This window comes from Trichoplax adhaerens, genomic scaffold (genome assembly GCF_000150275.1).
Source record: "Trichoplax adhaerens TRIADscaffold_6 genomic scaffold, whole genome shotgun sequence".
Lineage (NCBI taxonomy): Eukaryota > Metazoa > Placozoa > Uniplacotomia > Trichoplacea > Trichoplacidae > Trichoplax > Trichoplax adhaerens.
Genome location: NW_002060948.1, coordinates 4347647 through 4361497, shown reverse-complemented (window position 1 = coordinate 4361497; position 13851 = coordinate 4347647). Strand labels below are relative to the sequence as shown.

At 31.9% G+C, this 13851-nt stretch overlaps 2 protein-coding genes across 2 annotated transcripts; both read left to right on the top strand.

Annotated features, from left to right (window-relative positions):
- Positions 1–7700: 7700 nt before the first annotated feature.
- Positions 7701–10673, top strand: TRIADDRAFT_64025 (uncharacterized protein; the record flags this gene model as incomplete). The annotated part of the gene is made up of 5 exons (XM_002113768.1): positions 7701–7809; positions 8763–9074; positions 9583–9688; positions 9998–10111; positions 10525–10673. Exons 1-5 carry the CDS (start codon positions 7750–7752, stop codon positions 10671–10673), a joined length of 741 nt encoding a protein of 246 aa, XP_002113804.1. The 5' UTR covers positions 7701–7749.
- A 221-nt stretch (positions 10674–10894) lies between these two features.
- On the top strand, positions 10895–12403 carry TRIADDRAFT_26146 (uncharacterized protein; the record flags this gene model as incomplete). Its single annotated transcript, XM_002113767.1, has 2 exons — positions 10895–11330; positions 11559–12403. Coding segments are annotated over 2 exons (1281 nt in total), but the record flags the coding sequence as incomplete, so codon positions are not given.
- Between the last annotated feature and the right edge of the window lie 1448 nt (positions 12404–13851).

The window sequence follows — 13851 nt, the reverse complement described above, 5'->3', positions numbered from 1 at the left end:
GTTGTCCAGGACAAGTTGCAAATGCTGCATCTCCTACTGTATCTGCTGTTGTCTCGGTTTTTACTACTATTACTGTGTTTTTTGTAATATTGGTTGTAGTTTATCTCTACCGTCGTCGTCGAAAGTAAGTATTTTACTTTTATTACAAAAGAACTTAATGTATTTTACGAAAAGGGACTCATTTTACTTAACTAAATAATTAAACTGGCTATAATTTAATCATTGGTAGCGGTCTTCGTTTACCATGTACCAAGAAACATCAAATGAATAATAGTAAGACTCAAGATTACATGATGCCAACATTAAAGCAAGCCAAGCCTATAGATGATCCAGAAGGTATGGTATAAAATCATTAAGTACAAGTATATGCAATATTTCTTCATCCTATCCATTAATTGCTATAATATCCTGATTTACTTAATGTACTTTGTCTTTTCAACATACCAACACCTTATTGATATCAAATCTTATTTAGACAATCATCATTATTCATTAGCTATCGAAAACCTCAATTATACGGTAAATAAAATAACTTACACCTTTAGTCGCAGCATAAATTGCTTATTGCTCTATTACTTGTGTAAATTTCTTCACAATTCTCTGAGACAATTTCTTTATATAGAGTACTACCATGCTTCATGAAGCTGACAGGGATGAAGAAGCTGATGCGCCATTGGCTCATTTTAATCCAGCAGCTATGCAAGATGACAGTCTTAGTGAAGGTACAACGACATCGGATAGCCAGCAAGTCAATAGTGGCCGAGAAAGTAGCCACAGTTTAGTAACAATAAAACAAGGAAATGCTGAGGTAATGCAATCGGTTATTGATCTCGTAACATACGTTGCGCACAATATACGGGATAGTAATTATTATATGTAACGTTAACTTATACCTTATATGCATTAGCTTAGACAGCCCTTCTATAACAAGCTACGTATGAGATAACATAATTTAACTTGTAGAAATGTTGATTGCATTAAATTTATATTAAATCGTGTATGAATACCTATATCAGATAGTTATTAGAGGAGAATATAGAGGTAGTAAAACTGACAGAATTTAAATTATACTGTGCTTAAATATATTATTAAAATCATCTACAGAGAGGAAATCATCAGCTAAGTTCAACAAATAATGATACGGCAGTGACAGACACGGAAGTTATTGAGGTAACATAGCTAAATTAACTCAATAAAATTTAATGCTAAACTTTTTAATTAAATTTGTAAATATTTTATTGGAAAAAAATCCAAGGTGATATAAATTTAAGTCCGTCTACCAAATCTACAGTATTTTTAAGCTTGGTCTATAGTGAGTTAAACATAAACGAAATTTGATTATCTCTTTAAATTTTCTTATATTCCGTTATTTGCAGTTATAAAATAAAATTTTTGCTCATTTTGCTATATATTGGTAATACGCATTTATATCTATTGTAGAACGAGTTTCTTTCTTCTAGATGCGACTATTATTTTTGCAAATAACAATGAAAGAATGTATTTAATACTCGGTTTCGTTACTGCCTAAATATGCTGTTCAAATTGCGTTTTCATTTATAATTTCTAAGAACAGTAAACTAATATATTGTGTTATACCAGTAGATATCCAGTTTACGTTTACAGCATTCTCAATTACGGTTTGTCTACTGCACCGCTAAGCGATCTATATTTTTTAATTTCCTTTGCTATTTTGCAGTTATAGCAGCTAGATACCGCAGTAAATCATTAAGCTAACTCAAAACCATGTCCGTTTACTCAGTAACAAAAAAAATCATACAAATTTTAGAATGTCTACAAAACTGTTTATCTTTACATTGAAACAGAGCACTATTATAGAAGACAACGCCAGTAGTGACGATGAAGACGCCGTTGATGGAAATTATCTAGAACTCTATTCTACTCCGACACTGAATGATCTAAGTGAGCAAGAATATGTTGAAATTGACCAAACTCGTACAACTGAAGTTGATATGGACGAGGTTAGAAATATTGCATAAATGTAATTAGAGGATGGGTTACCATTGGTATTACCATTAAATTATATATTAGTATAACTATCAAAAATTCAGGAGTAGAGCAGCATACTTTAAATTTTACTGTGCTCGTTGTATCAGAGATTGATACAGAGATACTTCCAGTCCTGGATATCATAAAATTACGTATGCGATTAAATTTTGCAGCTATGGTAATACTTAAATCTCTTTCTGGAAGCTAAAATTTTGAAGAAAGATTGGAAGATATCGTTAATTTAGTTGCTAAGAAGAAATTTGAGTGTACGGGTTAATTTCATTATAACTCTTTGTAATTTATTCCAATATTTCAGCAGGACAACAATAGTGCTATATCTAATCCTAATATCGATCCAGCTGGTGTAGGAACAACATCAAAACAAGTCAGTAGCGATCAAGTGAATAATGATAGTAGTTCTAATGAATCTAAATCTACAGAACAATCGCATAGCGACGATAATTGCGGGGATTCTGTCAAAGATTTTGAAGCGAAAGGTTTGTTATAGTAGGAAAAAGAAGAGTATAAACGGTAATTTATAGGATATTAATGATAGTGCTGTGATTTTTTGATACTATATAGTAGTTAAAGCACCACCACCAAAGGAAGAGGAACTAGATGAAAGAAGTAGTGATAGTTCAGATGAATCATCAAGTGAGGATAAACCTGATAACAATAACGATAGCTCAGACAAATCGTCCGATGATGATAGCGATGACGAACAAAATAGCAGCAGCAACGAAGAAGAGGCTCAAGAACAACCTACGCTAACTACATCTTCGATAAGTCACTCTCCGCCACAACTTTTGAAGGAAGAGCTAAATGAAAAACCTGCGAAACAAATTAAAAGTGAACCAGAAATTGTAGATGATGTCTATCAGCAATTGTCCAAAAAGGGAGCCAGTATTCAAAGCCCTGAGAATATGGAGCAGTCGACAGATGAGCAAGGTAATGGAAGAGGTAGTGAGCAGGCGAATAATAATGTAGATGAACCTAAAGAAGTTCTAAAAATAAATGAAAAGGAGCATGGTTATGGAAAAAGTAGTGAGAATTCTAATATTGCTGTAGGTGAATCTAAGGATGTCCCAGAGATAAATCAAAAACAGCATCCCAATGTAGAACAAGATATTAAACAAACCGATAGTAGTTTAGAGGGGCTCGCTGAAGTTCCGATATCAAAGGAAGAGCAAGAGAATAATCAAGAAAATCATGATAGTTCAAATTCTTCTGCATCTTCTTCTGATTCATCAAAATCATCAGATGAATCTGATGCACCTGAAGCAGATAAAAGTAATGCAAGAGATCGAATTGATGCGATTATTTCCAGACGTTTACCTGCAGCTAAGAGAATTGAAATCGATCATAGTGATGATAGCAGTAGCTCTGATGAATCTGACTCCGGTTCCGATCATCACGATGAACTTATTAGTCGCATGATTAGCAGCAACGAATAATATATTTAACACCGTAGTGTAAATTACAGGATTAATTCGCTTTTAACTATTTCTAGCTTGGAATCTAAAGTAGAATAGTTTGCAAAGTAAACCTTCGAATGGGGGCCAATTTGTAACGACGTTAAAAAATTATGAGCGAGAAAAGCAAAGTGCCATCTACGCTTCTTGCTAGAATAAGATAAGACTCTATGAAAGGATATTTTGTTATTAATTAACATTAGATTTTCGTTTACATTTGCTCATTATTATTATATCTACTGCCCTAAAAATTTTTAAATCTTAAATTTTAACAATAACTAATGTCAATAAGAATGAGATTTCCTTCCAATCTTATACCTTTATTAACATCTGGACGTTACTAGTATACGACAGATAGTATAACTTGTTCATACTAAGATTATGTGTCACAGCCTTTTGAAGAATTGAAGAACAATTTATGTATTATATAGCGTTAAATTCTACAGAAGACAACGCTAATTAGAAAAGTACATTGAATAATCACGTAGGGTTGTGAAAGCCTAATGTCGCGCTTAGTTAGACAGTATCTTATTTAAATGAAAACTAATCTATCGAATTATTTTCTTTAACTAAGAACGCTTGTGTTGTCAAAACTCCACATAAGCTTAAATTATAATTGTTACCTTGGCTTGCTTATTATCAGCTATGGATGATACTTGTCGATTTCTATTAACCCTTTATTTTGTAGTAAAAATACAAACTATTACAGGCAGAATAAAAGATTAGTGTAAAGTGTAAACCTAAGATATGCCTTTTACTGGGCTTAACTCGTCATGCATCGTACAAAGCTTTAATTAACTAAATTACATGGATAAATTTATAATATCCTAAAAGTGCTCGCTAAGCTATAGTATGGTATAGGAAAAAGTGAAAAAGAGCTACAGGCCTGATTTTCTGCTATTAATGTTAAACATGATCTCCTTTTTAAATACTATAAGTAAAATGTTTTCATTTTATTCCATAAGATGTTCGTGCAATTTCAGTCACATCTCATGTATAAATAGCAGAAAGCAATAGGCTGCAATGAAATTAGTCGTAAAGAAGGAGCCTTAATCTTCCAAGCCCAGGTGAAAATTTGATTTGATAATGTTTAGGAAATTGTATAGCACTCAGAGACGAAATTCGTTAGGTGTAAATTGAATTGACAGGAGTGATGGTCTATTATAACTGTGTACATTAAGTAATTTATCCGTATTGTTAACAATCGCAATTGAGCATGATTACAGTTTATTAAAAGAACATAAAACATTATTGCAGCATGATGTAAATTATATTTCATGCAAGTTATAAATTCTGATAGTTCATATTGTAGTTACAGGTAGCCATATATAATGTAAAAGTATTCAGACAGCTCTAATTTTATAAATTAAGGTTGTAAGCCCTAGCTTTTACGAATTAGCTGGTCGAGGTTTGAAAGCAGATAAATGTTGATCGTATTGTTTATGATATTAGTGTCTATGTCATCATACTTTTAAGCAGCTTTATGCTGTAATCCATTTAACGCTTACAGAAAGTCATTTTCCTTTAATATTATTTGTTACTATGTACTTCAGCGCTTTAATAGTATTCATTCAGAAAAGGTTAATATCACTGCAAACTTTGTTCATCATAGACTGAAATAATCACATATAAGGCAATTTTTTAGATTTTAAATAATAAATCCAGTAGTAAGTAATAGAAAATTGAAAATTGCAACAATTCTGGTCAATAATAAAGTCTCTAACATTCATAAGAAATCTTGTACTAATACAGTTCGTTAGCTTATTAATTCTATCCTTATGGGCATGCATAATGGTAGTCGTTTATGCTTTAGTGAATCCAGACTTTCATCACTATGAATTGTCGAAGTAAACTCATTTGACTTTTAATTAATAAGGGATATTTACGCTTGATTTCATAGATCATTTCTTTTACTTTACGTGTATAACGAAAAACTTGTTGCAATCGCCATAAAGAATAAAGTAATTACTTAAATGCTGACTTTTCTTAGAATTAAACAATAATAGCTATTATTAACAGCCACCAATAATTGTACGATTTTCCACGAGAGATAGAGAGTTATTCTTTTCAGAGAAACATATCTGACTTGATTAAGAATGGAATCACTTAGTATGGTGGTAAATGAAGCTACATCTGTGTCAACAAGTAACGAATAAAACTGGTGACCATGCAATAATCATATATTGGCATATTTTGTTTATTTCATTTTAAGAGAGTCAATAATTTTATATTTTAACCAGGTAATATGAAATTCTGTAGGTTACAAATTAGTTTATCTTTGGAAATGCAGAAAATAATTTCACTAATAACATGCATTCTATTGACAATTATATGAATACCTTGAGATATTAATTTAATGATTAACAATATTATGTTCTCTATTTAGCAGTACGAAATGATGAAGAAGACCAATTGAGACTGCTTTCTTCTAAACTTTATATTCTATTAATTTCTATCAATTACTTTCAACATTTGCCTTTGAACGCATAGATAAGTGGCAAACCTTGAAATCTCTTACAGTACTTTACTAAAACATAAAATTAATGCAGGCTCTTCGTGGACTAGTTAATATGAATGCGGTAATAACTGGAAATTTGTGCGCAAATAAAACGACATCAGTTCATTTAATGTATATCTGAACGTGACCGTATGCGAAGTCGGTCATTTTGCAAACTGCCCGGGCACTTTGCAAAATGACAAAACCGCTGTAGCTTTACCATTACTAGAAGAATTGATTATTCCACTGGTCGCTTCTAGTGATCAATTTCATGAACGTTACTGTCTTATCTAGCCGTAATGTGTAAATATGACTTTTATGTAAATCATATGCTAAAATTCTGGGCGTAAGCACTTATTTATCGAAGTAACTAATTGAAACATAACTGCATTGTTTTTCCACTATGACGGAACCGATAAAATGAAAATTCATCCCCAAATTCATGTGTCGTAATTGATTACCGTACTATTTAAAATAATTAAAGTAGAAACTAACGAAAATTAACTTTAATCAGTTCTGTATTTATACTACTATTTATTAAAAACTTAATTTACCAACTGCACTTTCAACTAGATTACTTAGTTTGTTTGAAAGGTCTCAATTACTGTAGAAGAATTCCTGAGAATTATATCTTAAGTAATTAACTGTTTTTTGGGGTAGGTTTCTTTCTATAGAGGCCCTAACTGATTAATTCTTGCTTATTAAAGACTATAATTATGTATTAATTCAGGGAATAGAGCTCATTCAGATAATTTATTCTATGGCAAATAGTACTGTATTCATAACAGAACTTATAATTCATTTACTATGAGCCAGAAAGTAATATTACGTCTTGCAGTAAAACATTGCTAACGAATAATTGAGGATTTTGTCTATCTCTTCTGTCGAGTCTACTTTATAAGCTCATGGAAGTTAATGAATTGAATTTTATAATATAGACGAACAATATGGCCATATCTCATAGAATATGTTAGGATTAGATTTGTTAAAGTAGCTGAATATGAATAATTAAAGGAACCATTACGTAATTAGGACTTACTACGGCTACACAATGATGGTACCTTTATAGTAGAAGTTATCGTCCTAGTTCTGATTAATTGTGATGATAAGAACTTATGAATTACTTTAGATTAAAGCAGCTTGCTTCAACTGTCTGTTCTTCCATTATAAGTAGGCAGGAAAGTAGTTGTTATTAAAGCTATTTTACATATTTTAGAGCGATGAAATCATCTACCGTACTGCTTTAAATAATTTACGGGAACTATGCTATTATAGTTCGTAATCTTTGTACATACCTATGTTATATAAGAATTAATCATTTATGGATCTTGCTGATTTCATTCTCGGAAATAGGACGAAAAATCAGCTCCAAATTTTGGAAGTAGATATTCTATGATCTTATAGTTAGCTCTTCCATCTATCATCTCACGACAGAAATACGCATGCGACAATTTAATAAAGCAAGATAAGTCAAGGTAATTACTTATTTTTATAACTAGAGACTACGTATCGCCATTCATATCCTACCGCTTTCGAAAGTAAATGCTTTTGGCTCATTACGTCATCCTTAGTTAAACATTGGAATAGAAACTATGCAGCCTACTTATGCTAACTTCCTTGAATGTTACATCGCTTCCGTAGCGAATAATAATGCCGTTCCGAAGTTTAACAAGCTATAACTTATCAGAAATTTCGGACAGTAGGATTGGTAGAGCAGAATTGACAAGCTGATCTTTTACGTTAATACATGATAGTCTGTAGCTAAAGTTAAGCATGGCAATTGTCTTCTATCGAGGAATGTTGATGCTTTACTTCCTTCTTGCAACATCACAGGTATGCTAAAGTCAAACTAGATTGATTCAAATTTACTATTAGTAATATAAGTTAGCCGTTAGATATTTTAGCAACAAGTATAAATCAGTTTAGACAATGCTTTGATAGGAACTGATAAATTTTTCGTAAATGCAAATTTTTAATTTATCAACCAACATTCCATCTATTGAAATATGAATTTAACAAGACCGAATTTTTTACATTAAAAATGACAATGAAATTGTGCACTTTTAATTTTCATAAAAGTAATATTGATGAATTAATAGTTTCGAAAATCTTGTTACGTGTCTACTCATAAATTGAGCTGAGAATAATGCAAACAGATCTGCACCGTTCTTGAGGCATTTATAGAGGTTATAGAATGATTAGGAGTTTACCCATTTCTAACCAGTTTCTGGGTAATTACGAGGTGCATCTTTCGGTCTATTTTTGTTAATTAAAATAATTAAACATAACCATACCTCCTATAACACTATCAGCTAAAATTGTAGATGAAATAATTCTAAACTAGCCTGAAATTCAATTTAAAGGCTAAGATTAACATTTAATTCAGCTTATAACATATAAGGCAATAAATGTATTCGAAACGAAATATTAAATTTCAATCTAGCAAAATGCAATATAGTAATGAATTAATCCTTAAGTCAATAAAATTTCAATTATAAGTATAAAATATGTAGCGAATGTGCTATATAATATATAATCATTTACTTATTTATTAGATGTAATAGATTGCGCAAACAAGTATTACATCTCACTTTTCTAACTCAAGGCCAGTTATGGGCCCTAATAGTTTCGTTTCATCACATGTAAATCCTTTGATTTTTTGCCATTTTAAGACTTATTGCTATAAAATGCTGCTGAACTAATTTTAAATCATTCTTAATCATTAAGATTAGCTAGTGTAGTCGGAAATGTGAAATTATTAATAAATTGAATTTTTTTTAATAAAGACTGGAAGAACTGACACAGTGCAGCGTGGGACTATTACGATGACGTTATATTGGCTGGATACTAATGGACAAAAAGATCATGAGGGTATAAAATGTGACAAACAAAACACTTTTAATCCTAGTTCTGAGATCTGTGATAAACAGCTCAGATTCTCCCTCGGAACTCCGTCTAATTTCACCAGATACTGGAGCTTTACTTCAAAAATACTTCGTAATACTTATTTAGCATATAAATTTCTGCCTAATGAAGCCCTCAATAATGCCGGTACAATCAGAAATCCTATTGTAATCCCTTTTATTGATGAGTGGTCGGTAAGTATAGTAATTACTGTAAAACTGAGACTATAATCTATGATCTTTTATGATTGATGATCAAGAGTAGATAGTATGTATTTGTGATGCAGAAAAATGGTGTATTGGTAGATCAATATAATTAGTTAAACTAGAAATAGTTTAACATAATAAACTAATTGAACTGTTTTTGCGACGTATAATATATTTTACTTACCGGCAAAGGGAATAGTCAGTATCCATGAAGAGTTGATGCTTGCAATTTTGCATGTTAAAGAAAATGATTTACAGCATTATCGATAATAATTGGGTGCTGGCTTCTTTAGGATATCTAAGAATAAGCACCTTTATTACTTACTACCTGACCAAGTGGTTCATGTAATTAATTTAAAGCAGTGAGTGACTTTCCTTAATAAGCTATAGAATGAATTTCTTTGCTGGCAACGACATTACAGTTCGGCCACATAGAAAAAGAAACAACGCTAGCTCCATTAATTGAAGTTTTAAACGTGTATTTAATTTTCTAAAGGGCAATTTGCGTGTAAATGTTTCCGTTTGGGATCAAGACGGCACATCGCCTAATTTCTCGTATAGGCTGATGAACGATTTTTTACACCTATTTTCTATCAATGCTGGTACTAACCATAACATAACAATAAATGGGATATATCGGAAAAAATCTAACCTCCGCGTAAACTTTCTGGTGTCGTGTGTTAACGTATTTAGTGGTAGCCGTTGCGAAAAAAGTAAATACGTACAAGACTTTCTAAATAATATTATTGATATGATATCCATTAAATTGATGACTGCCATCGCCATAAATTTCGTTACTTGCATTGTCCCTACTTCGCTTACTTCAAACCAACATCATTAGATAATAGAATATCTTAAAACTGAGGCGATTTGAAGTTGATTATAAATTTATTTAATTCTGCGTATTGTAGGAAATAATCCTTGTTTGTCTAATCCATGTCATTCTAATACAACTTGCGTTAATGGAACGTATAGTTTCAATTGTATGTGTCCTCCGCAACGAACTGGTAAACTTTGTGAAACAGGTTCGAGGATTTATTTATTAGATTTTGAAAATGTTTTCATCTATTTCATCCTCATAATTCACCGAGATTTGAGGATATTGTACAGGTTTACCAATTCATTAACTAATTATAATTATCGGGCATATCATCGGTATTCACACGAATGAGTCTTCATATCAGCTTAAGTTGTTGGTTTGCATTCTTTTATTTGTTGTGCAGATATAAAAGTTGCAAACAAGAATACTATATTGTTGATCACTCGCGAAGTAAACTAGATACGTACGATAGTTAAACTACCCATACGTAAAACCTGATGTAGAACTAGTACCACCACTTTTCTGTTTTAGATATTACATTTATTAGGCTCTAGCCGATTGTTTTATAAAAGGCCCACTCTAAACTAAGGCTTTCTCTTACGAATATTACTTTCGCAGAAATAGATGCATGCAAATCAAATCCTTGTGTAAATGGTACTTGTTACAATGTCGCTAATGGATATAATTGCTCCTGCTTACACAGTTTTACGGGAACGAGATGCGATAATGGTGATTTAAATATGTTGTATTTTGAAATTGCTATTTAAGTTGACTGATTACGCAATACGTAATCAGGTATCAAAATATAAATGTTCATTTAAAAAATTGAAAATTGATTACTGAGGCTATCACGGTATTTAAATGTATAAATAAATGGAATTAGGGCAGCATTGTTACATACATAACTAATTATAGTTAAACTGCTGTAAGAAAGAAACAATGTATTAGTTTTCATACCATTTTAGTGAGTGAGTAAACTAAATATACTATGCTGCTTGCCTTTTTTTGTTTATATACAGATATTTCTAAGTGCCAATCTAATCTATGCCAACACAATGGAGCATGTATCGATAGAATAAACAGTTACACATGTAACTGTACTAGTGGTTTCAATGGAACGAATTGTGAACACGATATTGATGAATGTAATTATGAAATTTGTAATAATAACGGCTTATGTATAAATTTATCGGGAGGTTATATATGCGACTGTACAGATGGATATACTGGTCAAAATTGTGAAAGTAATATTGCAGAATGTCATTCTAATCCATGCCGTCATAATGGAACTTGTATCGATAGAATAAACAGTTACACATGTAACTGTACTAGTGGTTTCAATGGAACGAATTGTGAACACGATATTGATGAGTGTAATTATGAAACTTGTAATAATAACGGCTTATGTATAAATTTATCGGGAGGTTATATATGCGACTGTACAGATGGATATACTGGTCAAAATTGTGAAAGTAATATTGCAGAATGTCATTCTAATCCATGCCGACATAATGGAACTTGTATCGATAGAATAAACAGTTACACATGTAACTGTACTAGTGGTTTCAATGGAACGAATTGTGAACACGATATTGATGAATGTAATTAAGAAACTTGTAATGATAACGGCTTATGTATAAATTTATCGGGAGGTTATATATGCGACTGTACAGATGGATATACTGGTCAAAATTGTGAAAGTAATATTGCAGAATGTCATTCTAATCCATGCCGACATAATGGAACTTGTATCGATAGAATATACAGTTACATATGTAATTGTACTAGTGGCTATAACGGAACAAACTGTGAACACGACATTGATGAGTGTAATTATGAAACTTGCAATAATAACGGCTTATGTATAAATTTATCGGGAAGTTATGTATGCGACTGTTCAGGTGGGTATACTGGCCGAAATTGTGAAAGTAATATTGCAGAATGTCATTCTAATCCATGCCGACGTGATGGAACTTGCATTGATAGAATAAACGGTTACATATGTTACTGTACAAGTGGCTATAGCGGAACAAACTGTGAACACGACATTGATGAGTGTAATTATGTAACTTGCAATAACAATGGCTTATGTATAAATTTAGTAGGAAGTTACAAATGTAATTGTTCAGATGGATATACTGGTCAAAATTGTGAAACTGATACTAGAGAATGTCATTCTGATCCATGTCGACGTAATGGAATTTGTATTGATGGAATAAACAGCTACATATGTAACTGTTCTAGCGGCTATAACGGAACGAACTGTGAACATGACATTGATGAGTGTAATTATGAAACTTGCAGTAACAATGGCTTATGTATAAATTTATTAGGAAGTTATAAATGTAAATGTACAGATGGATATACTGGTCAAAACTGTGAAACTGATATTGTCGAGTGTCAATCTAACCCATGCCAGCATAATGGGACTTGCATTGATAAAATAGGTAGTTACACATGTAATTGCTCTTCTGGTTATAATGGAACGGACTGTGAATATGATGTTAATGAATGTAATTCTAAAACTTGCTATAATAACGGTCTGTTCATAAATTACTCTAACAATTGCCAATGTAACTGTACAGATGGATATACTGGTCAAAACTGTGAAACTGATATTGCTGAATGCCAATCTGATCCATGCCAACATAATGGGATTTGTATTGATAGAATAGGCAATTATATATGTATCTGCAGAACTGGCTATAATGGAACGAACTGTGAACATGATATTAATGAATGTAATTCTAAAACTTGCAATAATAACGGCCTGTGTATAAATTTATCAGGAAGTTACAAGTGTAATTGTACTGATGGATATACTGCTGAAAACTGTGAAGCTGCTGTTGTGCTATGTAATACCAATTCATGTCAAAATAATGGAACCTGCAACGACTGGATGGGCAGTTATAATTGTTCATGTTTATCAGGATTTAGTGGAATTTACTGTGAAAATAAAATTTACCAATGCAATAGTAGCACCTGCATAAATGGAACATGCGAAGATTATGTCGAAGGTTACAAGTGTTCATGCTTTCAAGGATATACTGGTCGAAATTGTGGCTGTAAATTAAACTTCTGCGTTAATAATTCTTGCTATAATAATGCAACCTGCGCAAATTCTAAATCAGGATTTAAATGCCAATGCTTACCAGGTTATACTGGTATCCAATGTCAGACTTGTGTAGAACAATGTAACTCTAGCTCGTGTTTCAATAGAGGTACTTGCAAAAATCACAATGACGGTTTTGGATATAAATGTCTATGTCGACAATGCTATACTGGTGCATATTGTGAGACTCTGATATACCAATGTCTATCCTCATGTGTCAACGGGATATGCTGTAAAGAGGAAAATGGCAGCTACGTCTGCAAAAATAATAGTAAGCTAACACTTTCCGTATGTGTTCATCTTATCATTTAGCAACAATTCTAGAAAATCTAACGTGAGTAAAATTTCAACTTTTAATAGGTTTAGATGTTGATATAGACATTAATGCCATGTCTTTTCGGTCACTCAACTGTTCGACGCTCGAAGTGTCTTGGGTTATTAATAATCCTAATAATTATAGTTTAATATTAAATATTGCTTGGCACATACTTGATCAGTTTCAGAGTAACGGATATGTACGCAAAGTAAAAATTAAGCCGTTGGCCGGTCATTTATTGATCAATAATGTGAATGAAAGCATGGTTTATACTATTACTCTTAAAGCGCTTTTAGCTACGAGCGGTGAAATCTCATTTATAAGCTCTAAAGCTCAAAATTACACCTTCGGTAATATCATAACTTTATCTTGAAATTTGGTTACAAATACATATGAATTTACGGCAAAGTAAAAACTGTGCAGTAGCAATTTATACGCATAATAGTGCAATTTATCTAGCGATAACTTAGAGTAAGAAATGGCTAGTATTAAAGGCTTTAAATATTGCTTTGTAGAT